The sequence below is a fragment of the Rhinopithecus roxellana genome, chromosome 13 (assembly GCF_007565055.1).
Source record: "Rhinopithecus roxellana isolate Shanxi Qingling chromosome 13, ASM756505v1, whole genome shotgun sequence".
Lineage (NCBI taxonomy): Eukaryota > Metazoa > Chordata > Mammalia > Primates > Cercopithecidae > Rhinopithecus > Rhinopithecus roxellana.
The window spans coordinates 91549175-91573729 of record NC_044561.1 but is presented as its reverse complement, the minus strand read 5'-3'; the positions used below and the strand labels follow the sequence as shown (position 1 = coordinate 91573729).

The 24555-nt window shown below is 37.7% G+C and overlaps 1 protein-coding gene across 5 annotated transcripts in view; it reads left to right on the top strand.

Annotated features, from left to right (window-relative positions):
- BTBD3 (BTB domain containing 3) overlaps positions 1-24137 on the top strand; it is a 38185-nt gene extending 14048 nt beyond the window's left edge. Inside the window, exons 2-6 of one of the 5 annotated variants that reach the window (XM_030914986.1) lie at positions 15302-15536; positions 15859-16126; positions 16616-16706; positions 17247-17365; positions 20172-24137. In XM_030914986.1, the coding sequence (XP_030770846.1) occupies positions 15984-16126; positions 16616-16706; positions 17247-17365; positions 20172-21204 (1386 nt within the window). In that variant the 5' untranslated portion in view covers positions 15302-15536; positions 15859-15983 and the 3' untranslated portion in view covers positions 21205-24137. Of the gene's footprint in view, positions 1-15301; positions 16127-16615; positions 16707-17246; positions 17366-20171 lie in introns of all 5 variants that reach the window. The other 4 variants (XM_030914983.1, XM_030914985.1, XM_030914988.1 and 1 more) reach the window with 4 other exon arrangements.
- Positions 24138-24555: the final 418 nt, after the last annotated feature.

Below are 24555 nucleotides of genomic sequence, written 5' to 3'. Positions count from 1 at the left end.
TGGCGGAAGGTAAAGGGAAAGCAAGGACATCTTCACGTAGTGGCCAGAGAAAACAAGCAAAGGGGCAAGTGCTATACACTTTCAAACAACCAGATTTCTTGAGAACTCCCTATCAAGCGGGAAATCCACCTCTATAATCCAGTCACCTCCCTCCAGGTCCCTCCCCCAACACTAGGGATTACAATTCAACATGCAATCTGAACACAAATCCAAACCATATCAAAAGCCTCTAGAGGCTTACTATTATGCTTACGATAAAACCAGACTTCTTATGAAGCTGGGCATCAGTGGTTCTCATACTTTTTGGTCTTGGGATCCTTTTATACTCTTAATTATTTTCGAAAGCCCAGGAAATTTGTTTATAGGGGTCATATCTATTAATATTTAGTCGAAATTAAATAAAAAACTTAAGTGTTTATTTAAAAATAAATGTTTTCATTGAAGCATATGAAGAAAATCTGGGCTCATACAGATGTATAGCTGGAAAAGAATATTTTAATAGCATTTTCAGATGATTGTGGATATTTGATACCTCAGCAAAGCTTCATAAATAGTAGTTTCTTAAACTGCCATGTAGAATCTAAAACCCTATGAGTGAACGTTTTGTACACTTGTTATACTTTAAATCCATTGGTCAGTCTTGTACTTTGGATCTTTTACCAATGCATGATTTTGTATTGTAATTGCGTTTTTTTTTTTTATACTTTAAGTTCTAGGGTACATGTGCATAACGTGCAGGTTTGTTACATATGTATACTTGTGCCATGTTGGTGTGCTGCACCCATCAACTCGTCAGCACCCATCAACTCGTCATTTACATCAGGTATAACTCCCAGTGCAATCCCTCCCCGCTCCCCCCTCCCCATGATAGGCCCCGGTGTGTGATGTTCCCCTTTCCGAGTCCAAGTGATCTCATTGTTCAGTTCCCACCTGTGAGTGAGAACATGTGGTGTTTGGTTTTCTGTTCTTGTGATAGTTTGCCAAGAATGATGGTTTCCAGCTGCATCCATGTCCCTACAAAGGACACAAACTCATCCTTTTTTATGGCTGCATAGTATTCCATGGTGTATATGTGCCACATTTTCTTAATCCAGTCTGTCACTGATGGAAATTTGGGTTGATTCCAAGTCTTTGCTATTGTGAATAGTGGCGCAATAGACATACGTGTGCATGTGTCTTTATAGCAGCATGATTTATAATCCTTTGGGTATATACCCAGTAATGGGATGGCTGGGTCATATGGTACATCTAGTTCTAGATCCTTGAGGAATCCCCATACTGTTTTCCATAATGGTTGAACTAGTTTACAATCCCACCAACAGTGTAAAAGTGTTCCTATTTCTCCACATCCTCTCCAGCACCTGTTGTTTCCTGACTTTTGAATGATCGCCATTCTAACTGGTGTGAGATGGTATCTCATTGTGGTTTTGATTTGCATTTCTCTGATAGCCAGTGATGATAAGCATTTTTTCATGTGTCTGTTGGCTGTATGCATGTCTTCTTTTGAGAAATGTCTGTTCATATCCTTTGCCCACTTTTTGATGGGGTTTTTGTTTTTTTCTTGTAAATTTGTTTGAGTTCTTTGTAGGTTCTGGATATTAGCCCTTTGTCAGATGAGTAGATTGCAAAAATTTTCTCCCATTCTGTAGGTTGCCTGTTCACTCTGATGGTAGTTTCTTTTGCTGTGCAGAAGCTCTTTAGTTTAATTAGATCCCATTTGTCAATTTTGGCTTTTGCTGCCGTTGCTTTTGGTGTTTTAGACATGAAGTCCTTGCCCATGCCTATGTCCTGAATGGTATTACCTAGCTTTTCTTCTAGGGTTTTTATGGTATTAGGTCTAACATTTAAGTCTCTAATCCATCTTGAATTAATCTTCGTATAAGGGGTAAGGAAAGGATCCAGTTTCAGCTTTCTACTTATGGCTAGCCAATTTTCCCAGCACCATTTATTAAATAGGGAATCCTTTCCCCATTTCTTGTTTCTCTCAGGTTTGTCAAAGATCAGATGGCTGTAGATGTGTGGTATTATTTCTGAGGACTCTGTTCTGTTCCATTGGTCTATAGCTCTGTTTTGGTACCAGTACCATGCTGTTTTGGTTACTGTAGCCTTGTAGTATAGTTTGAAGTCAGGTAGCATGACGCCTCCAGCTTTGTCCTTTTGACTTAGGATTGTCTTGGCAATGCGGGCTCTTTTTTGGTTCCATATGAACTTTAAAGCAGTTTTTTCCAATTCTGTGAAGAAACTCATTGGTAGTTTGATGGGGATGGCATTGAATCTATAAATAACCTTGGGCAGTATGGCCATTTTCACGATATTGATTCTTCCTATCCATGAGCATGGTATGTTCTTCCATTTGTTTGTGTCCTCTTTGATTTCACTGAGCAGTGGTTTGTAGTTCTCCTTGAAGAGGTCCTTTACATCCCTTGTAAGTTGGATTCCTAGGTATTTTATTCTCTTTGAGGCAATTGTGAATGGAAGTTCATTGGTGATTTGGCTCTGTGTTTGTCTGTTACTGGTGTATAAGAATGCTTGTGATTTTTGCACATTAATTTTGTATCCTGAGACTTGGCTGAAGTTGCTTATCAGCTTAAGGAGATTTTGGGCTGAGACAATGGGGTTTTCTAAATATACAATCACGTCATCTGCAAACAGGGACATGTAATTGCATTCTTATTAGAAAAGGTTGGTTCACTGAGTTATGCAAATCTTTCAAGTGTTGACACATTTCATTATACAGTATCAAAAATCATGTTCATTTAATATCACTACTCTTATCAGAACAGTCTTTTGAGTATCGGGAAGCTGTCAGGCTCGAGGTGGTATAATCAAGGTTTCCAAATTCTAATTTTTGCTTGAAGCCTTGAATTTCATTATCAGCCATAAATACTGTCAGTTTTCCTTGCAGTGACAGGCTCACTTCATTCATTTTTGAGAAAATGTCTGCCAAATACCTTAGTCTGAATAAGCATACTTTGCTTCTTCTGTCAAATAACAATGGCATTTCAAGAAAAAAGCTGCTGGTTTGACTTGTAACACAAATAGTTGTACACATGTTTTTTCTCAAGGATACCATTCTATTTCAATTTCACCAGAAATGCTTTGTGCATACTTCCCAATTTCATGATGTAGAATATTTAAAAAGTGTGTACTCAACAGCTGAAGTTTAATAAAATCAATAGTTTTTACTGTTGCATCTCCCAGAGATTCCCCATGAAACAATACATTGATTATTGCAAAGGGGAATGCACAGTAGCTATTTTGCATTTACCCAGGCCATGTTACCACTATGCCTAAATCCCCCATCATTCAGGTGTGGGTGAGGAGGACTGGGGAAAAGTAAGGTGACTTTATTGCTCCTTTGGCACTGTTCATTTTTGCTCAAGAGTCACTGGGGTGACCTTCAGATGGCTTAGAAACCAACAGCATCAATAGTAAGAAAAGTTACAGAGTCAGACTATAGGGCAATTTCTATGTTTTGTAGTTCCTGGAGAAACTCTTACCTTTTCTGTTAGGAGCAAATGATCCCTATGACAGTCTTTGTTCTGTATCACCACTGGCAGATGTTGCTGGGAGGTTGCAGAGGGATTTGGTCACTTGTTCTGCTTAAATATTTTCTTAATCAGTGCAAGTCAGAACTGCTTAAAAGGCTTCATACTTTTAAGTCATATACACATCAAACAACAGGCACACATGGAATGAATTTTCCTCACCCTGCCTTCTAAGAAATACACTTTTATAGCCAGTGAATTCGTTATTGAAAAATTCAAACAGATTTATTTATTTATTTATTTTGGCCAACATGAGTTTAAAACAGTTTGTTTACATTTTCAACACTCTTAATGGTTTTTAAAATCATTGGTGGTGGTAAAGGCTCCATAAACACACTGGCCCAGCAAGAGACTTTCCAGCTTTGGCCAAAAATAAGTTATTCCACTACTGATACCATAATTTCCATTTATTATTACTCCTTTTTTTTTTTTTTTTTTTTTTTGAGACGGAGTCTCTTTCTGTAGCACAGGTTAGAGTGCAATGGCATAGTCTGTGCTCACTGCAACCTCTGCCTCCCAGGCTCAAGCTGTTCTCCTGTCTCAGCCTCCCAAGTAACTGGGATTACAGGCACGTGCCGCCATGCCTGGCTAATTTTTGTATTTGTAGTAGAGACGGGGTTTCACCACGTTGTCCAGGCTTGTCTTGAATGCCTGACCTCAGGTAATCCACCCGGCTCGGCCTCCCAAAGTGCAAGGATTACAGGCGTGAGCCACCACACCTGGCCTGTTACTTCAGTGTTGTAAGGGAATATATAGATGGAAGTTGAGAATTCTTTATTTTTTTGTAAAAAAGTCAAACACCTGATTACTTGTCTGATTCTTCTTGGTAAAGTGAAACACAGAGACTTACACATGTAAGCAGTATACTTTTCTACTTGTGCTTTTGCTCTGCAGTAATCTGAAATGAGACATCACCCATCTTAGAATTGTGGTTTATTTGCAGGGGAGGCATGCATTTTCCTACTGCCTTGTACACACAAGCCCATTTTATTACTTTGTTTGAAGATTGGGTATGTCTAATGTAGTGGAAATGCATCGATTCAATGTTAAGTACAGATGAAACACATTTCAGGACCACATTAGAAAGTCTTTTTAATTATCCTTTTTTTTTTGATTATTCATATGACTGCTTTCCTCTTTTCACATGAATTGCTGAGAATTTATCATCCTTTCCAGTTCATTAAATCATTAAAATGCTTTACTAGCACTATAAATAAATAAGCCAGGCCATGAATTGAGGCTGGTTGATAAAGGCAGCTTTGTCCTGGTAATAGTTCTTGTTCCTGGTTAACCCACACTTCCCTGTGAATATCTATATTACATTAAATTTTAGACTTTTAATGTTGCAAAGCCTTACTCTAAGCATGTAGGGACTTGCTTTAAGTTGAGCTTTGGTGTTTACTGTTGGATTAGCTGTGAGATTAATGTAGTATTATAATACTGCATTTGTGCTTAGACATGTTCAGGAGAGCCCCAGGACACATTTAATAGGTATTCAGGTTCTTTGCCACTCTACCTAGTCTAAGCTTGCATTTCAGTCAGCTAGAATAACACCGTACACCTTAGTTTCAGACCATTTTGATCTAGGACCAGTTGCACTCCACAAGTGCAATCTAGAGTTCTCATTGGACTTGGAAGGATTGGGCTTTAACCTCCTTTTGTATAAACATTGAAAGCCAGGTGTGTGAGCATGGCACTGTTGCAAATATGGAGATGCAGTCCTCAGAGAAAGCACACTTTAATCAGGCAACATAAGGCAAGATAGAATGTGAGAAAGTACTGCAGCTGGGCATGATGAGTCTGGAAGCATCAGGAAACCTTCCTTGCTGAGAGGTATCCTTTGGACTGCATCTTGAAGAATGGGTGGGTAGACTTTTGATAAGTAGGGTTGTACAGAAGAAAGCGCAGTGAGGATGGCAGGAAGCAGTGGACCCATATGTAGCGTGGGAATAGTCTGGTTTGCAGGGTGGGTGAATGAAGAGGATGAGTCAAAAGATCTAATTGTGAATTGAGCCAGGTCATGGAGCTCTAAAATGCATTGCAAACCATGCTTCCTCTCACTGGGAAAGGTGAGGTGGAATTTCTTCCCTTCCTCTGGGGCAGATGCTTGTTTACACTCCTGTGGCATGTGAGAAGAAACCTTCCTCAATTTATATGCTAGCCCCTTAGTGAAGAGCATTACAGAGTACAGTTAAGATTTGACCACATGCCTCTTTTTGTCTCATTTATGATGCTATATTTTAAATTTTACAAGAGAGTGTTACTTCAAATACTGACATCACCCAGGTCTCTCAGTAGACCTGGAACTACGTAGACCTCTACTACGGAACTCTTAGTAGAAATCATGGCATTTCCGCAGATGACAAGTAAAATCCTTCTGCAGAGAGACCTGACTCAGATGTAAATTGTGATCACCATTTTCAGAGAGTGTCCTTCCTTGGTCTGGTTCCAGTCATCATCACCATGAATCTAGTATGAGTTCATATCTCTGTTAACTATGGTGGAGTGGTTGCTTCTCTATGTATTATTTGTTTAAAAAATTAAGGTACTGACAGTTGAGTTGCCACTCTTTGAAGATGTATTTTGACTTTAATGGTTTTAATCTGTTTATTATGGTTAAAGTTCATATGTATTATAAATGCTGTCCTCCCTACTGTTATGTGGTGCAGAGATTGAAGAAACTCAAATTTAAGAACACGTTTTCATGAATAGTCCCCATTTTAAGTTAGACTTATTTTAGCATTATTTCATGAGCAATTAGTTTATTTTACTCTAAATCTCTGGGCAGTTCAAGTACTGACCTACTTATATAGTAGCTCTTAATTAAAAAAATAATTATTTGTATTTTAGAGAATATTATTAGAGAATTGAATTATTTTGACATACTCTGTTTTCTTAGTTCTAATACATGTGATCAAGCTAGGTGTAGAACCACAATTTTTATTCTGATTATAATAGCATGAGAGGTTGAAGCAACAAAGAAGTGCTTTATCAGTGTCAGATTATTATTTCCTGCAGCAAATGGTGGTAGTCTGTGAATGTGACTTGGTGTTGTTATGTTTAAAATTATACTAACATTTAAAGTACACTGTGCCTTTCTATTGTGTACTTCACAACAGTTGATGGGGATTGTATACTTTTAAGCTAATTAAAAGTAGCATAAAACGGCCAGGCGTGGTGGCTCATGCCTGTAATTCCAGCACTTTGGGAGGCCTAGGCAGGTAGATCACACGAGGTCAGTAGTTTCGAAACCAGCCAGACCAACATGGTGAAACCCCATCTCTACTAAAAATAGAAACTTAGCCAGGCATGGTGGCACATGCCTGTAATCTCAGCTATTTGGGAAGTTGAGACAGGAGAATTGCTTGAACCTGGGCGGCGGAGGTTCCAGTGAGCCGAGATTGTGCCATTGTACTCCAGCCTGGGCAACAAGAGTGAAACCCCCTCTCAAAAAAAAAAAGGTAGCATAAAACGTATCTTTTAATTTGGTTCTAGAAGAGCTTTTACTTTGAGTTTTTGCCGGAAACTGGTTTCTATAATAACGCTCTGTAACGACCTTCTAATTCTACTTGAATTTTTTGTTAGGGAATATTATTGTTACTTATTTTAGAAATGTGTGTGCCTTTTTTTCATTTTTATTTGGTGGTATCTACTCGAGAAAATGTATGTTAGAAATTGAGTGTGAAGCTGCGTTGTAACTTCATGGATGTTTATGTTTTCCCACAGCAAGATTTCTCAGATTTCACTCAGCATAGCAGACCTCTTAGTGTTAGATCTTGTATTGTTTGCCCAAAATAACTATATTTCATTCTGGTCATATATATTGTAAAACAGAGGAAGGCATTTCATTAAATAGAATTAATTGAGACCTTGTGGATATGTGTATAGTGATTGTCAAAATGTGAAATTGTAACTAGTCTTTTCTATGTGCCAAAAAAAAAAAAAAAGTTTTTTCTGGCCTTGCCTTTCCCAACCTGTCCTGTTCATTTTACAGTAAGCACAAATTAAAAGCTAAGATAATTGATATCATTCAGATGTTTTGGTGTTGTTGGTTAGGAGGCAGTAAATTGTAAGGACAGGAGAGCATAAGCACTGAGTGACTAAAGGTATAGAACTTACACTTAGAACCTCACTAATAATCAGGACTGACGTAGAGTACCTGGTTGTCTGGATTCTTTCTTCCCATCCCATGTGTTCCTTGGAAAAGGTGTTTTTCCCAAATAGAACAAGATACTCTGGTAACCAAGTGAGAGAAGCTTTGGACGTTGATGATCTGATTGAGGAGATGTTCTTGGTGACTATCTTTCGAATATCAGAAAAAAAAATAAAAAACGCTATTACTAGCCAAAGTATAACATATCTTTGGAAACACTTTTCTTTTTCTTTGACCAAAACATATTATTTTCTTCTTCTGTTTTTTAAAGCCAACAAATGACCTGGAGAAAAGCCACAGCAATGCTTGGGTGAAGTTGTTCCATTCCAGCATTCCCAGTAGGTTTGAAGTCTTCTATTGGAACAGCCCCATTCAAGCCTTTTTGAAAGGGACCTGCTGAGCCTTGATTTTACTTTTTGTTTGGATAGACTATTTTCAAGTACCTAGTAGAGAGTCATATATATATATAGGGATCATTTTATTATGATAATGTTTCTCTCTCTTAAGCTAACATGTTAATATGGATTCTATTTGTTTGAAAGTAAGCAATATCTTCTAAGGAGTCATTTAGCTCCAGATTTAACCTATGTATAAAGTAGTTTTAAGTTAATAAATGTTGAATTGATTGATAGAATATCTTTAGCAAGTATTACCCAGAGAGTTACGGGCTTATACTGATCAGTTTTATGTACATTTTATGTACAGTTTTATGTACAATTGCGTGGCATGAGAAAATATTAGAAATGCATTATATTAATGCTGGAACTCTTACCCGTCCTGGCAATGCAAATTCTCATTTTGAGATTTCCATCTAGATATTCTACCATATCAATGGTTGTCATAGTAGCAGTCTCAATTGAGAATTGTGATTATATACTTTATCAAATAACTACTTGATGAAAGCTCAATTATTCTAATGTAGTTCAGCCAGAATTCTGAGCCATCATCTTGCCTGGTTAAGGAAATAATTAAGCAACCTAAAAAAAAGATTTCTTTCTTTCTGTTGAATTGTACAGATTTTACCGTATTTCACTGACTGGAGGGTGCCATCAGGTGTAAGACATGCCATTACTTTATGTACCACTAAGAAAGGAAAAAAAAGCCTAATAGTTATACTCATGAGATGGCATCAATTAAAAAACACAAGCCAGTTTTAGAGATGTTAAAGTGGCAGGGGTGGGGGAGGCACAAGGAATGTACAATCCATAAAATACGGCACATATATACATATAGAGTTTTAGTTGGCTATTGGTCATAATCATATTAAAATATAAAGAAAATTAAGCAAATCACTATTTCTGCCAGATATTGTACAGATTTTTTAAATCCTAGAAACCTATAATTGGAAAAGATAGGCGATCATGTAGTCAATGCTTACACCTGAGGAAAGGCACCATGAGATCATCTAGAGCAGAGCTGTCTAACCTTTTGGCTTCCCTGGGTCACGTTGCAAGAATTGTCTTGAGCCACACATAAAATATACTAACACTGATGATAGCCCATGAACTAAAAAAATCGCAGAAAAAAAAATTCTCATAATGTTTTAAGAAAGGTTATGAGTTTGTTTGGGGCACATTCAAAGCCATTCTAGACCTCTTGCGGGGCTGCGGGTTGGACAAGCTTGATCCACAGTATGTAAAATTTAGCAATTGATTGCCTTTTTTATTGAAGTACCTTCAACTTTACAAAAGAAATTATAATATTCCTTTAAATAGCCATCTTCAGAGTATCTCCTGGTAAACTTTATATACCCCTTTTCAAGATCACTTAATGTATGGAAGAGAATAATTTGGGATTTAGATGAGTTGTTTAGTATTCCAAACAAGATGCACACTGAGACACAGTGTGTATGTAAGAGCTATAATCGTCAAATGTCATGGTAAGTGCCATATGGAATTTAAAAAAAAAATCATCGTTCCCTGCCTTCTAAGAATTACCACATTCTACCTTTCGGCATTCCCCCCCACCCCCCGCCCACCCCAGATCTAAAGTACAATTCAAGGTTAACTGGAGCTCTATGTGGTGAAAAGGTGACTTAATGAAACTGACCATGAACCTTATCCTTGTGGACAGCACTGAGGTATGCCTTGACCAAATACTTGGCCTTAGTTATCACCCTTAGTGCTGGAATTCAAACTGGGACATTGTCGAGAGAGGCCAAATTGAGTTGCTAGTGAGATATGGCTGGGTGGCTAGATGGACTACTTGCAGGAGGCTGTCTCAGGAGGTGGGTACAGCAGTGCATCAGCCAACAGGTGGCCTCATGGAGGTTTGAAGTCCACAGTGGGCACCCAGCCTGAAGTGTGGGTTCAAGTGCAGGTTTGGAAATAATACTGTGGGATTTGGACATTGGGTGTGAACCCGATCACAGTGCACAGCACAGATCTTGATTATTATTGAACCTTCCCTGCAAAATCAGATTCACAGCAAAATGGGACCTGGTTGGCCCACAGGTGGGGCTAGAGGAAGCCTGCAGATAGGATGAAATGTCAGTAGCTGTACCGTCTGAATGAGTACAAGGATGAGGAGCTAGATTAATCTTTGAGTTTTTGTGTTTTAGATGATTGCATCACAAACGTTTCCTCCTTTGGGGACAATTGCTGCTAAGGGTGAGAGCTTACCTTTGTAAAGTGTTTTTGACTAAAGTGGTTTCACAAAACATAATCTTGCCTTCACAATAAACCTGAGGGAGAAGCTGGGTCTTATTACCCCATTTGGCAGTTGAGGAAAATGAGGCTCATAGATACTAACCTTAAGGTCACTTGTTATTGGCTCTTGCTTTTTTCACTATGCTATGCTGCCAGCACTTGACTCCATATTTGTTTCCAAATTTAGAAAGCATATATAGTCTGTTTCCCAGCAGCTGCTGCTGACTTTGGGGACTGCCAACATTTTGTTGCTTATCTTTTTACCTCCCAAATCAAAAGCATAAATTTTGCTCAGTACTGAAGGGACAAACAAGCAAAAACAAAACACTATTCCCTCATAACTTACCAGGTTGAACTACTCTCCTCTGTGAGGTTATGTTACTCACTTTTGGAAGTGGTAGGTATTTCTTCAGTCTACCTTACCTCGTTTAAATCTCTGTTAACCTCACTGCTATTACTTTTTAGGTGCCTTGTAGTAAACCATGTACAAGTCCAGACAAGGAGTCCAGAGTTAGAGCAAGTTAAACAAGAGTTGCCAGCATTATTAGTTGTTGACATAGAAGTTGGTGTCAACCGTGAATAGCTGGTTTCTAACTTTATTTTACCTGGAGAGCCTCTTCTGTTTTTGAGCAGTGTCCTCACTGCGGTTCCTTCCTTCCATCTCATTCCACAAGTATCCTTTCCTTTCCGCATTCTTACCTGTAGTGTGCCCCTACAGGGGTGCAGACTACATATGTTCATGGTGTTCATCTTTGTAAACTTTAAAAGAAAGCTTTTTATTTTAAAGTAGTTTCGAAATATAACAATCGAGCATTCTGTAAGTATGTGAGGTAATTACTATGGGTGAATATTAGAGTGAACGAAGCCAACAACATGACAAGCCAGAAGATCCGCCTTGTAGTCCAGGTGTTGCCCCACTTCTTTACTGTGGAATTTTCACAAACCCCTTAAACTTCTGACACTCAGTTGCCATACCTGTGAGAAAAGAGTTGCATTAAATGATTTCTGGAATACCTTTCAGTTTCAAACCTCATTCAAGTCTGCAAACTGAATATGTAAGATTGTATTAAATAAAGGTAGGATTGCTGACAAACCTTCCAGTGGTGAAAAGGATGATCTAAGTGAGCTTAAATTCTGTTGATAATTTTGTTGTGATTGAGAATTGAATGGAAATAAGTTAATAGTGATTCAGCTTTCTGGCAATTATAAAGTCAACTGAAACCCACTATTATTAGCTAACCTTTTAAGTTTGGTTTCTAATGTTGCTCACCACTATATGCCCAACACCTAGTACATGGCTTGGTCAGTATGTTTTATTTTGGGAATACTTTCATACAAATTTGATGGGCTTTTTGACCTATATTTACCTCATTAGGGCAGACAGCTCTAAAATTCAGGAGGTCTAGAAACAAGTGATAAAATGCCAACTGGAAAGAAATTTTAGGAGTAAAATATGGCAGTAGGCATCAGGCTGCTATCCTTTTTTACCCATCAAACCAGTGGGTGATGTTTCTGGGTTACAGACTCAACCGATGGAGTTTTAACTATATTTAATCAAGGAGGAAAAGAAGCCATAATTTGTATTTAGTGTAGTAGACAATAGAAATGAAAGAAGAAAGTGATACCAAAATTTTGTGTATTCAAATAAGTCTTAAAGTTTTATAACATTTTAACCCTAACATTTTATTGTATTCTGAGTTGCAATTACTCAGGGCAGATGAAAGCCATCACTTCTCTTTCTAGAAAAATAAATGCACACGTACTGCCAATTTCACATGAAGTTTGAAGAGTTTCATGAACTTGTCATCATCTGGTGGTCCCTAGTCCAAATTCTTGATAGAAAAGAACCTAGTGTGTTAAACCTTAAATACCCTTACAAATAACCTAGACCAGTGTTTATTAAACTGTGGTCATGAGATCAGTTGAATGGATTATGACCAACATTAAAAAGAAGGAAGAAGAAAATAGGAAATACCAGATTGTATATCATAACACGCTAAGAGTAGGTTTTGTTTTTTGAACCATCTCTTTCCATTTGTATGCCTGTATGTGTGTTTATGTTTAGTACTAAGTCAGAATATAATATGCATTTCTGACTGTGGATTGAGTGTAAAGTTTGAAAAACATTCATTCTGGGTGAATCTCTTCCATCTTATAGCTGAGGAGAACTGAGGCCCTTAAAGGCTAAATGATTTGTGCAAATACTCCCCTTTCTGTATTTTAAGTGACCCAGCCAGGACTGAACTAGATTGATTGCTGATTTTTACCATGCTACATTGCTAATTTGTTGAAATAGAATTGTGAAGTAGACCATTTAAAAATACTAAGTGATTTGTCTGCTTCATAGTTGACATTTTTTAATTCCTTATTTTTCCGGCTGAAATCATCACTGTCATTATCTTTTAAAATAATTGGGGCCTGTGCTTCCTTTCCGGAAAATATCTTGGTCCCTCTCAGTTGGCTGTCTGCACACCTCACTCCTGGAATTTGACATTTGGGGCCTAATCAGAAGAATTTCAGAACAAGATATGAGGGGTTGTTAAGTTTTTAATGTCCAAACCAAATTAAATTATTTTGAATTATTTTCAATTCACTTAATAGTTAAATGCAACATATGGCACTAGATGTTGGTACTGGATCATTGGGAAGACATCTAGTAGTCGGCAGTTATCTGTGTGAGGTTTTTTTCAACCTTGAATACCATATGAAATGCAGATTCTGATCCAGAGTCTGGCTGAGATTCTAGGTTACTAACAGGCTCCATGTAGAGGCTGCTGATCCTTCAACTGCATTTTCAGTAGCAAGAACCTGTATTACCTGCCTTATTACCATGGTAAGAAAAAGTAGCTTTCAGATAATTTTTCTCTCTTGATTTTAAACAGCCATGCTCATCAGTCCTTACACACATTGGAGTAATAATGTCCCTCTTTGTAGCACTGTTTTAGATGATTCACATTTAGCACTGCTTCATGTAACTAGTATTGTCAGAATTTTCTACAAAACTTACTTTTCTAAATAACTGAAAATTTTAATTTTAGAAAACTTATTCTATAATATTATATAATTCTCTTTCTCATAAAGTTACATGCACTTTACTTTTTTTTCTTTAACTTAGTGGTGTAAGAGCCATGTTTTTTGGAGACTTCTTGGTGATGGATATTGAGCTATATGCAAAATGAGTAAAGATCACAAACCCTTCTAAGTTCTTGTATCTGTGTTTTGTGTTTTTTCTCTTTTGTCTGCATCCAGCTACCAATTAGTAGTATGTCTGCCTCAAAGCAGCTGGTTTCCCTTTCCATTCTAATTGATTACTTCTGACCTGAAAAGCCAGATACTAGATTTGTTAGAAATATTTATGAGATTAATCCCAGTCAGAAAGGCCTACCTGGCATGGGGGCTTTCCTGTGAGGAAGCGGTCAGGAAGTTCAGTAGCACTTGAGCAGGAGAGAAATCCTTTAGTATTAACCCTATTCTGAATAATTAGGTCAATAGGAGCTTACTTGTTCGTGACTTTCTCTATGTGCTTTTTAAGCTGGTTTCTAGATCCCTCTCTAACATTGTGTGTTAAAGTGCGTATGAAGATGATTTGGAGGTGTCTGTATGTATGTGTGTGTTCTGGTATTGAGAATATGATAAACATAATAAATAAGCAGTGCTTCAGGATCCATCTAAAATGGAGACAGGTACCTGCTAAAGGCCGTGGTTCTCTTACAGAGGCTTTGCAAATGGTGTTAAGAATAATAACAATAATAAAGAGGATATTTCTTGGTTCAATTTAGTGTTCTAGGGATTTAAAGACTGATTTCTGGTAACTGACTTTAGCAGATTATTAATTATAACAATAACAATCATAACTCTTGTTTGCTGAGCCCTCACTGTGTCAGGCAGTCATTATTCAGACAAATGTTACAACAAGGAGGGCTGTGGTCATGAAGGGTGCATTTGCCTGGGGGGTAGCAAATGGCTGCTTTGAACAAATGAGAGTGATCCAAATAGATAGGAGTGAGATTAAATATTTCCATTAGTCCCTCTTTACAATAAATAAGCATGTGTAGAACCTATAGCAGGTTTTTTTTGGTTTTCTTACTCACCAATGGTAGAAATTGTTGGAGGGTTCACACCCATAAAAATCAAATAGTAGCTTAATTCAAAGCAGAGAGAACCTGTTTGCATTTTAATTAGGTGGAATCCGAACACTTATCATTTTGAATAGCCTTGTTACTGGTTCTGTGTTAGAAGTTGTGGATTATATTCTTTAAAATTAAGACAAGACTAAATGTAGCCTTAACAGTTAAGTTGAATTTTGAGATCCTGAACAGGGCCCCATCTGAAATATTTTTAGTGAGTTACAACCTTTAAACATTGATCATCAGATTTGTTTTTATTTGAATCTTATTTTTACTTCCAGAATATATCTTATGCTTCAGTGTACTTAGGTGTACTGGTATAATCTTAATCTAATTAACAGTATTTTGTGACCTGAGACTACTGTCAAAGTCCATTATAGAAGCTAGAAAACATTGGGAGGTAAACTGAACCCATGGCCTCAGTTCTCTTATTTAGCACTAGACTATGACTTACACTCAAAAGAGGCTAAGAAAAAGAAGAATAACATCCTTAGCCTTTAAAGTGTAATAAATGTGTTTTGCTATTAATAACACTTTTCAGTTTATAGACTGGAAGATTTTGTTTTAAGTATTTGAAACTAAATGCTGCTGGGAAAAAGATTTTAGTAGAAATATAGAGTAGATGTCTGTCCCTACCCTTTGTTAATTGATCCTGCTTAACTGGGAACATAATGTATGTCTACTGAAGAGAAATCTGTGGGCATAAACTCCTCCCTTCCTGTTGTCAAATATATTTCATATGTTATTTATCTTATTTAAAAATACAGTAGAGGAGAAAATGCAACTGCTGTTCCTTTAATATCAGAACTATGCATGTTACAATAGGTGTCACTGTTTTGCTTGGTCCAATCATGATTGGTGACTTCAGCTATTGGCTCCGAGCACTGGCTGTCTGACTCCATCTGCAGGGCTGTAATACCTACTCTCCTCCGATCCATTCACCACACAACTTCAGCCGGCTGAACAGACTCAACGCAGCTCCAGCCCATCTTGCTAACCTAATTCAGAAAACAAGTGCTACAGCTCTGTGCCTGTCATCTTTGCAGTGTAGCATTTTCAGGTGATCTAGGAAACAGTTATTTTTATGAGCAAATAAGAGAAACAGGAATCATGATGGGGATATATTTAACAGACCCAGTACTGGATAAAACTTAAAGCCAGTTTCTATTCAACATAGTGAAAAGGTCACCTTGCCTGGCTGAGAAAAGCAGCAAAATATCAGCTTTGTTGGTTTCAGTTAACCTCTTAGCTCGGGCTAATCTCTTTTCCTTGATGTTCAAACCAATTTGGGATATCTGACTCTAAAGAGAGACACACTGTACTCATGGTAGATGACAAGGAAAAGAACATGAAATGTCTCACCTTCTTCTTGATGCTTCCAGAGACGGTAAAGAACAGGTCCAAGAAAAGCTCGAAGAAAGCAAATACCAGCAGCAGCAGTAGCAACAGCAGCAAGTTGCCGCCAGTTTGTTATGAAATAATTACCTTGAAGACTAAAAAGAAGAAGATGGCTGCTGATATATTCCCCCGTAAGAAGCCAGCCAACTCCAGCAGCACCAGCGTCCAGCAGTACCACCAGCAGAATCTCAGTAACAACAACCTTATCCCGGCCCCAAACTGGCAGGGTCTTTATCCCACCATTAGAGAGAGGTAAGTGTCGGGCTAGTCTATTTACTTTAAAAGTTTTCCTGTGTTGAAGTTTCTGCTTTTGCAAAACCTGTAATGTATTTTAACACAAATCTGTGTTTCCTCTTTTCCCAGAAGCTTTTTATTGGTAATGGAAAATTGCCTTGTATCTTTTCCAAAACAGTACAGCTGTTTTCCTCTTAGATAAAAATGTTTTTGCAAGCTGCAACATTTAAGTGACAGGGTTGTCTGTGGGCCATAGAAAATAAGAACCTTTTATTTGTCCTTAGCTTTATTAAAAGTTTGTATAACTTTTATTTTAAACTTTAGTTACTTCTCGTGTGTTTGCAATGATTATGAACACTTGTTTAGTTAGAATCTTTATTTGTTGTTTTGCCTTGAAGTTACTGAACTGTTGCTTAGCTTGCAAGTCTTTTGTGGGTTTTGTATATTGGGGAAGGGGGTATTAAAAATGCAGGCTGCTGTGAATTAATGAGTTGCCTCTGTTTATAGAAATGCGGTGATGTTCAATAATGATTTGATGGCAGATGTACATTTTGTGGTTGGGCCACCAGGTGGGACTCAACGGTTGCCAGGACACAAAGTAAGCAACAGCTGCATGACCGGTTTAGTCCTGACGTTTACAAAGAGGGACCCTCTCCATAAGCCTGTAACTTGGTGTGGGCAGCTTGCCGAAGTCAGGCAGTGCATGTTTTACTCGATTAAGGAGAGAGCGCACCCTCTCCAGAGGGCTTTGCCACGCTTAATTTTTTTCTTTGTTTCCTTCTATACTGCTTTATATCTCACACATCCCTTCTTAACCCTCCAGTCATGGGAAGTTGTTGTGACAAGTCAGGAAAGTTGTATGTTTACCCTTCTCCTAGAAATCAGTTATGTAAGCTTTTATTGTATGTATTTAGTAATGAGGGGACGTGTGCGTTAATCTCTTAAAGCTTTGAAATAATTAGCAGCATGGTCTTATGCTTCCATGGCAAGCTACCCTGTGTACCTTGGCTTTTTCAAAGCAGTGGATTTAGGTACGCTATGTTTACTAAACCTGATTGCCTAGGGTTGTTTTTCTGCATTGATTTGCTGGAAATGCCTTCAATTTAGTGTATGAAATAAGATTTCCCTTTCTACACAGTATGTTTTAGCTGTTGGGAGCTCTGTGTTCCATGCGATGTTTTACGGAGAACTTGCAGAGGACAAAGATGAAATCCGTATACCAGATGTCGAACCTGCTGCTTTTCTTGCTATGCTGAAGTAAGCATCATTCGTGTTTTTGGAAAGAGTTTGTGTATGCTGTATTTGTACCCTGCTGGTTTCACAGTTAAATTTTAAGTTCTGCATAACAGAAAAGAAGACTGATGAAGAAAGAGGGTGCTGCTTACCTTATGAATGTTTTTGGAAAAAAACACTTTATCTTTCCGTGGAAAGCATATGGAATTACACAGCATTTATAATCACACCTTGACATAGAATTTGGGAGCAAGTGGCATGTGTAGTGTTGATTTTTAACAACTTATAATTAAAGACAAATAACTTTCTGGTATTAGCATTATCTAATAGAAGATGTTCTCTCTGAAAGCATTGTGTGTGAAAAAGTCTTTGAAGAAGTAAATGTTGTTGTTTCACACTTTCAGAAATTAAGTACCTTATTTAAGTACCACCAGTTGGGAGATTTCTGAGTATTCTAAGAGTTATTGTCTCCTAAGAGCAAATGAAAAACTTACTATCTGTTGAAATAATCTGATCTTTGTGTACACATACATATACATACTCATATAAAATCAGACACTCTCAAGGGTAAAAAGTATTTGCATTTGATATTAGAGGGGAAACCTTAGAAAGATATGGATAGTCTCGTACAGTTTCATGTGGATTTATACAGAAAGACTTTCATTTGTAATATAGAAATATGAAACTGTAAGATACGTTATGTATTTATTAAAAAGATAGTTTTCTGTCTGGTGGATCTTCTGAAGGCTCCAGTTTATGTTAATGACGTTATAGAATCAGCTTCTTTATCATATATGGTACTAGACAATGTGGTAGTCCACCAAGTGATCAAAATCTAATTATTATTCTAAATAGTATTTATATGATTTTTCCTAATCTTTATTCTAGCACAGCAAAGTATATCACTTTAAAGTTATCGTTATCTGTTGCTCTAGGGATTTCAGTTCATTGGAATAAGTAAAATGTTTGTTGAAAAAAGTATTCAGTGGGTCAACAAGTTGGACAATACTCCTACATATAGTTAAAATGTTGCCTTACATTACTGTCTCCTGAAAAATAAGTACTATAATTAGTTCTAGAACCTGAGAGTATTTAATTCCTTATTCATATTACAGTATTGAAATCTAATTGTCAATGACAAGAACTTTCACAGTGGGAGATAGGGAAATTAAAGGCAAGTGAGCATGTGAAGTACCAAAATGTAAACTAATCTGCTACTTTTAACCTTTATAATCTTTTGGAGATGTATGTACAGAAACCAATTTTACCTGCAAGGATCCCCACTGCATGAAGTCAGCTTTGTATTTTTTACAGCGTTTTCTGTTGCTGAGGAGATTGCTAGCACTAGTTCAGCATTTTGTCTTCACTGCAGTCAAGTAGGATGTTGTATCATTCCTGATGTATACATAATTAGGAAACATAAACAAGAATGGCAGAGAATTACATCTCACCTAAGTCATTTGATTAATCATTTGACAAATATCTTTTCCCACAGATGCATTGCCTACAGTATGTTGATACAGCTTTATAAAATTATACATGCAGTCCACAAAATGTAAGATCAGAAATGAGTCAGGTGCCATTTGCTCTAATGCTGTAGTTGTGAAAGTGGTGGCCTGCTTCGTCGAGTATGAGTAGCCAGTATTCCTGGGGTTGTCAGAAAAAGAGAACAGCTGCTCCCCCTTGACAGTTCCAGGGTAAGAGCTCGAAAGTGCTGACCGTGCTCTAGGATCCTCCCCAGGGTCCTGGCTCGCGGTCAGAGCATCACTGAGTCGCAGGTGTCTTATCAAGTGGCCTTGCCATCAGTAGGTGACTTAGCCTATCAGAGAAGAGAAAGGTTCCTGTGAGCAAAAAGGCAGGTTTCATTTGTGATCGTGGACATTTTTCTCATTGCCATCCTTGTGTTTTTTTACTTTCTTATAGAAGCTATTGCTAATTTCTTAAGTTTTATGTGTTTCGCTAAGGTGAAATACAATAACTAAAGGAAAACTCAAGATAAAGTAGCTGTAGACGTCAGTTAGAAGAGAAGCAGATGATGACTACCTTTACATGCCTCTTTGGGAGACTGCCACTGTCTCCCAAAAAGTATATCCCGTGAAGTGTTTTATCTCCTGAAATAAGGACAGTTCACAGAAGCACAGGATTAATACTTATTTAAGCTTTTCTACTTTGTCTTTAAATATATCTGGAAATAATGTAATCTTTAATTCTGAAGGTAGAAGGAATGTGTGGAGAAGGAAGAGTTTTGAGTTTAAAAAACAAAAACAAATAAAAAGTCTATTGCTTTCTATGTAAAATTAACTGGAAGACAGTATTGCAGTCCATACTTGATAATCTATTGAACTTGGAACTATTTGGAAAATATTTAATCTCAGGTTTTACTTTGTGTTTAGGAAAACTCCAAAAGCATGAAGATGCAATAATTGCTCTTAAAATATAATGAGACTATTCTTGATTAAATATAATATAGTATATATAATAGAATTTTGCTATTTTTTTTGTAATGTTGACTATTCAATATGCAGTTCTTTTTCAGTTTCAATAGCTTCTGTTTTGTTGAGATGACACTGAGTGCAGCTTAGAAAATAGAGGCTAGAATGGTAGCACAAAGTTAATATCTTTAATTACTTTACAAACTTTACTACTGGGTTGAAATATTAATAATTTATTAATATGTTTCAGATGTTCCTTTACTCTCCAAATATATTTGTAATAACTGTCACATAAGGTGATGTTCTCAGAACAAACTTGAAAGTGGTTGTATCTTTTCAAATGAGTGGTTGTACTCATTTTGTGAAAATTCCACTTACATGTTATGTGCTTTTTACAGATATATCTATTGTGATGAAATTGACTTGGCTGCTGACACAGTGCTGGCCACACTTTATGCTGCCAAAAAGTACATTGTCCCTCACCTTGCCAGAGCCTGTGTTAATTTCCTGGAGACCAGCCTGAGTGCCAAGAATGCCTGTGTGCTCCTTTCTCAGAGCTGCCTGTTCGAGGAGCCAGACCTGACCCAGCGTTGCTGGGAGGTGATTGATGCCCAGGCTGAGTTAGCTCTCAAGTCTGAGGGATTCTGCGATATCGACTTCCAGACACTAGAAAGTATTCTCCGTAGGGAAACTCTGAATGCCAAAGAAATTGTGGTTTTTGAGGCAGCTCTCAACTGGGCTGAAGTAGAATGCCAACGACAAGATCTAGCGTTGAGCATTGAAAATAAACGCAAGGTCCTAGGAAAGGCACTTTACTTGATCCGCATACCCACAATGGCCCTCGATGATTTTGCAAATGGTGCTGCACAGTCCGGAGTATTAACTCTCAATGAGACCAACGACATCTTCCTCTGGTATACTGCAGCCAAAAAGCCTGAGCTGCAGTTTGTGAGTAAAGCCCGCAAGGGCCTTGTCCCCCAGCGCTGTCACCGATTCCAGTCATGTGCCTATCGAAGCAACCAATGGCGCTATCGGGGTCGCTGTGACAGCATCCAGTTTGCAGTTGATAAAAGAGTATTCATTGCTGGCTTTGGGCTGTATGGCTCCAGCTGTGGTTCTGCAGAATACAGTGCCAAGATTGAACTTAAGCGGCAGGGCGTTGTCCTGGGGCAGAACTTGAGCAAGTACTTCTCAGATGGGTCCAGCAATACCTTTCCAGTATGGTTTGAATACCCAGTGCAGATTGAGCCAGACACCTTCTACACAGCCAGTGTGATACTGGATGGCAATGAACTCAGCTACTTTGGACAAGAAGGCATGACAGAAGTTCAGTGTGGCAAAGTGACTGTCCAGTTTCAGTGCTCCTCAGATAGCACCAATGGCACTGGGGTACAGGGAGGGCAGATCCCCGAACTTATATTCTATGCTTGAAAACTCACTTCCTGAAGCAGTGTGAGCTCCAAAGTACACATCTGGTTCCAACTTGCTTGATGCTTAGCTCATCTGCAATTACGTGATCAGTGCCGGTAATTTGTAATGAATGAAGCAGTAGGCAGATTCTAATTTCTTTTAACCTTTTAATTATGTACAGGCAAAAATGCAGCATTCCGCTTTTAACTATATGCTTAAAAGAGCTAACGTTCTTATTAAGGCTTTGTGGTTTTTAGAGTTGCGTCTATGAACCTGGGGAGATTATGTGCTTTCCCAAGCGTTCTACCATCCTCTCAGTTTTGTCCCTCTGAAGATAATTTTGGATCACCTTGAATTTCCTTTTGGATGCTATTTGATGAACAGAAATAAAGTGATAACAAGAGTTATTTTTAAAAAGAACTCCTCTTACCCCCCAAAACAGATAAACCTCAGTGTACAATTTTGAAACAAGTTTTGCCTTGTAATGAGTAATAATTTAGAAAGTAGACAGTGGTCATGTTTGGCTCTTGTTTTATTCCTTTTACATTTGTTGCTTCTGGGATTTAAAAAAAATTCTAAATTCATAAGATTGTTGGGTATTAAACACTTCAGAGTATCAATGTAACATTGGAAAATAAGGAATTGGGGGCATTTGTTTAGGCCATGACTTCTACAAGCAGATTTATTTTCTTTTAGTTTAGAAGACAAAAAATTTCAATACGGATACTTCTTTTAGAAGTAAATGTTTACATTTTATTGTCAGTAGAGAAAAGTTAAAGTCCTACTTATTTAAACTAAGACAGTTTAAAAAGGAAGCCTAAAAAAGACTCAGACTGCAAATAATTTAATTGATGGTACATAAGAATATGCAGTTTGAAAAAGCCAAACTCTTCTCTCTACTTAGCTTTTGATCCCCACTGTTTGCTTATTTGTATAAGTCATACTGTGTAGAATTTCTATTTTCTTTCTCCCCATTAAAAGAGGACCAAACAATTCTTTATACAAATGGAGTAGCAACTAGTTTTGTAGCACTACATTTAATGTAATGAGATACCTTTGTTCATTTTTTAAAATTTGAAATATTACTTTACCTGATCCACTTTGATTATATACTATATTATTTGTTCATTTTAATTTTGTCCTGTTCCTAGACTGCTAGAATCTGGCCCCTGGCCATCTTAAAGTGCCAAGATATGCCTGCACGGTTTATAAAAAATGGTCTGGAGTGACACATTTGATTATACCTAATATTCACTGCATCAGCATCACATCTAGCTCTCTTGTCCACAGATAATGTAAACAAAGGAGGGAAAAGCTTATTAAAAAATTCTCCTTCACTGCTGGCTTGTGCTGGTTTAGTGCCTGTGTCCCTGGCAGTGTCCAGTGTGTTCACTTCCAGTTGAAGTATCCATGTGTTTCTGGGCAGCTTTCCTGCTCAGTGTGATCCTGAGATGGCTTCCCCCCGCCACCCAGAGTGTGGTCCTTGGCCGCCTCCTGCTCCTGCTCTGCAAGCCTGAAACTGGCTTGTCTGGAGCCAGGAGTTAGTCCTGGGGTGTGTGTGTGCCTGCGCACCCATGCGCATGCAAGTGTGTTTGCCAGCTCAGGAACTGTCTCCTCTCTACCTGGCTAGTAAGAGGTAAGACAGTAATGGTCCTCCTGCTGGCCCTAGCAAGGCCCATAAGTGACTGCCCTTACTTATTCACTATGCCTCTGGGCCACTTCTTCCCCTGTAGATGTGGGCTTGTTGCCTTCAGCTGACTTCCCTGAGGGAGGAGAACACTGGATTATTGGAAATGTTTTAATCACTCTTGCCATTACCTACATCTATTAGCATTGATGATGAAAAGCTGTTACTGATGATTATAGATTAGTATTTCCAGGACAACTTTCTAAAATTATAATTATTTCTTATTAGGGAGCTGACAGGTAGTTTGGCAAAGCATTGATGTACAAAGGTACATTTTCAATTAGAAAGCATACTTCTACAAAAGATTTGGTTTTTAAGTTATGGTCAAACATTTCAGTAACTCATAGCTACCGTGCAAGTTGGTAGACCTTATAAGAAGGCACTTGTTTTTAAGCCAGAGAAGAAACTTCAATTGCATCCTATCAGATTGTTGAGGTGGGTGTGATAGTCTTCGAGTGCAGAGCGTTCATTCACTAATACTCACTGTCAGTGCCCATGTTAGCTTGCTGCCTCCATGTGACTAGCGAGCTGCTGGTGAAAGTCGTGTGAAATCCTGTACACTGTGTATAATGTAATTTTATGTTAATTGTTATTACTTTAAAAAAAATCTACCATCTGATTGGCTGGTACCGAGAGCTGTGGGTAAAATTTGAAAATTGTATTTAGAGTAAGAAGTTTTACATTTTAAACCCCATTCTCCTTTATGCATTTTCAATGAAATGGAATGAAGGCTAATGTGCTTGCTTTATTTTCTTTCGTAATCTTGGATTTTGTAGCTTTTAAAACTAGAAACCATTGTTCTAATGAAGCAGGCAACTCTACTCTATAAACACAACTTTATTAAGCAGAATACACTGTAGATGCTTTTCCCCAATGTATCTGGCTGGCAGTCTTTGTCGTTGTTCATCCTGGGGATAAAGGGGAACTAGGCTAGCAGTTCTAATGTGACATTCTTTAAGCATATCTTAAAATAGTATTTAAGTAAATGGTCTAATTTCTACATAATTATTGCACTGAACTGTCTTTTCTGTTTATTAAGGTGTTTAAATAAGCTCAGCTAATTCAAGACACTGTAGCCACTTGTGCATCAGTGTGCTTGAATTTAGTAGCTTACAGCATTATTTATGAAGGAAAAAATACATAAATATGAAGTACCTCATGTTGAATGTTATTGTACTGTATTTTTAATGTAACAGTGCAGATCTTGTTAGACACATGAATGTGTATAATCATGTTAAATGCAAATAAAATAAAACTAGTTCATAGATTTGTTTTCCTTAGTGTTTTTGTCACACCCTTGAAATAGTCAAAAATTCATTCTGGCACTTTTGATGCCACTACATTTTGCAGAGATGGTTTCGCAGAGGCATTTGTTAGCTAAGTGTTCAGGTATCTTTGATCCCTAAAGAAGTAAAAATTTGAGGCAAAAGGATAGCAGAACAATGAATATGTTAATGACTTGCATTGTTCAAAGCCTGACTGTTAATGAGGAGTGAATGGATGCATTTATATTTCTGTTATGGAATTCGTGGTTGGCCGGTATTCTGAAGCTATAGTTGCTCAAGTGTTTGCATCTTCCTGTACTAAGCAGTGTGTTGATACTGAATGACATCTGGCTTCTGATATGACCAATGCTGCTTTTTCCTTTGTTATGGTAGTTTAAGTCTAGGAATTTAAAAAAATGG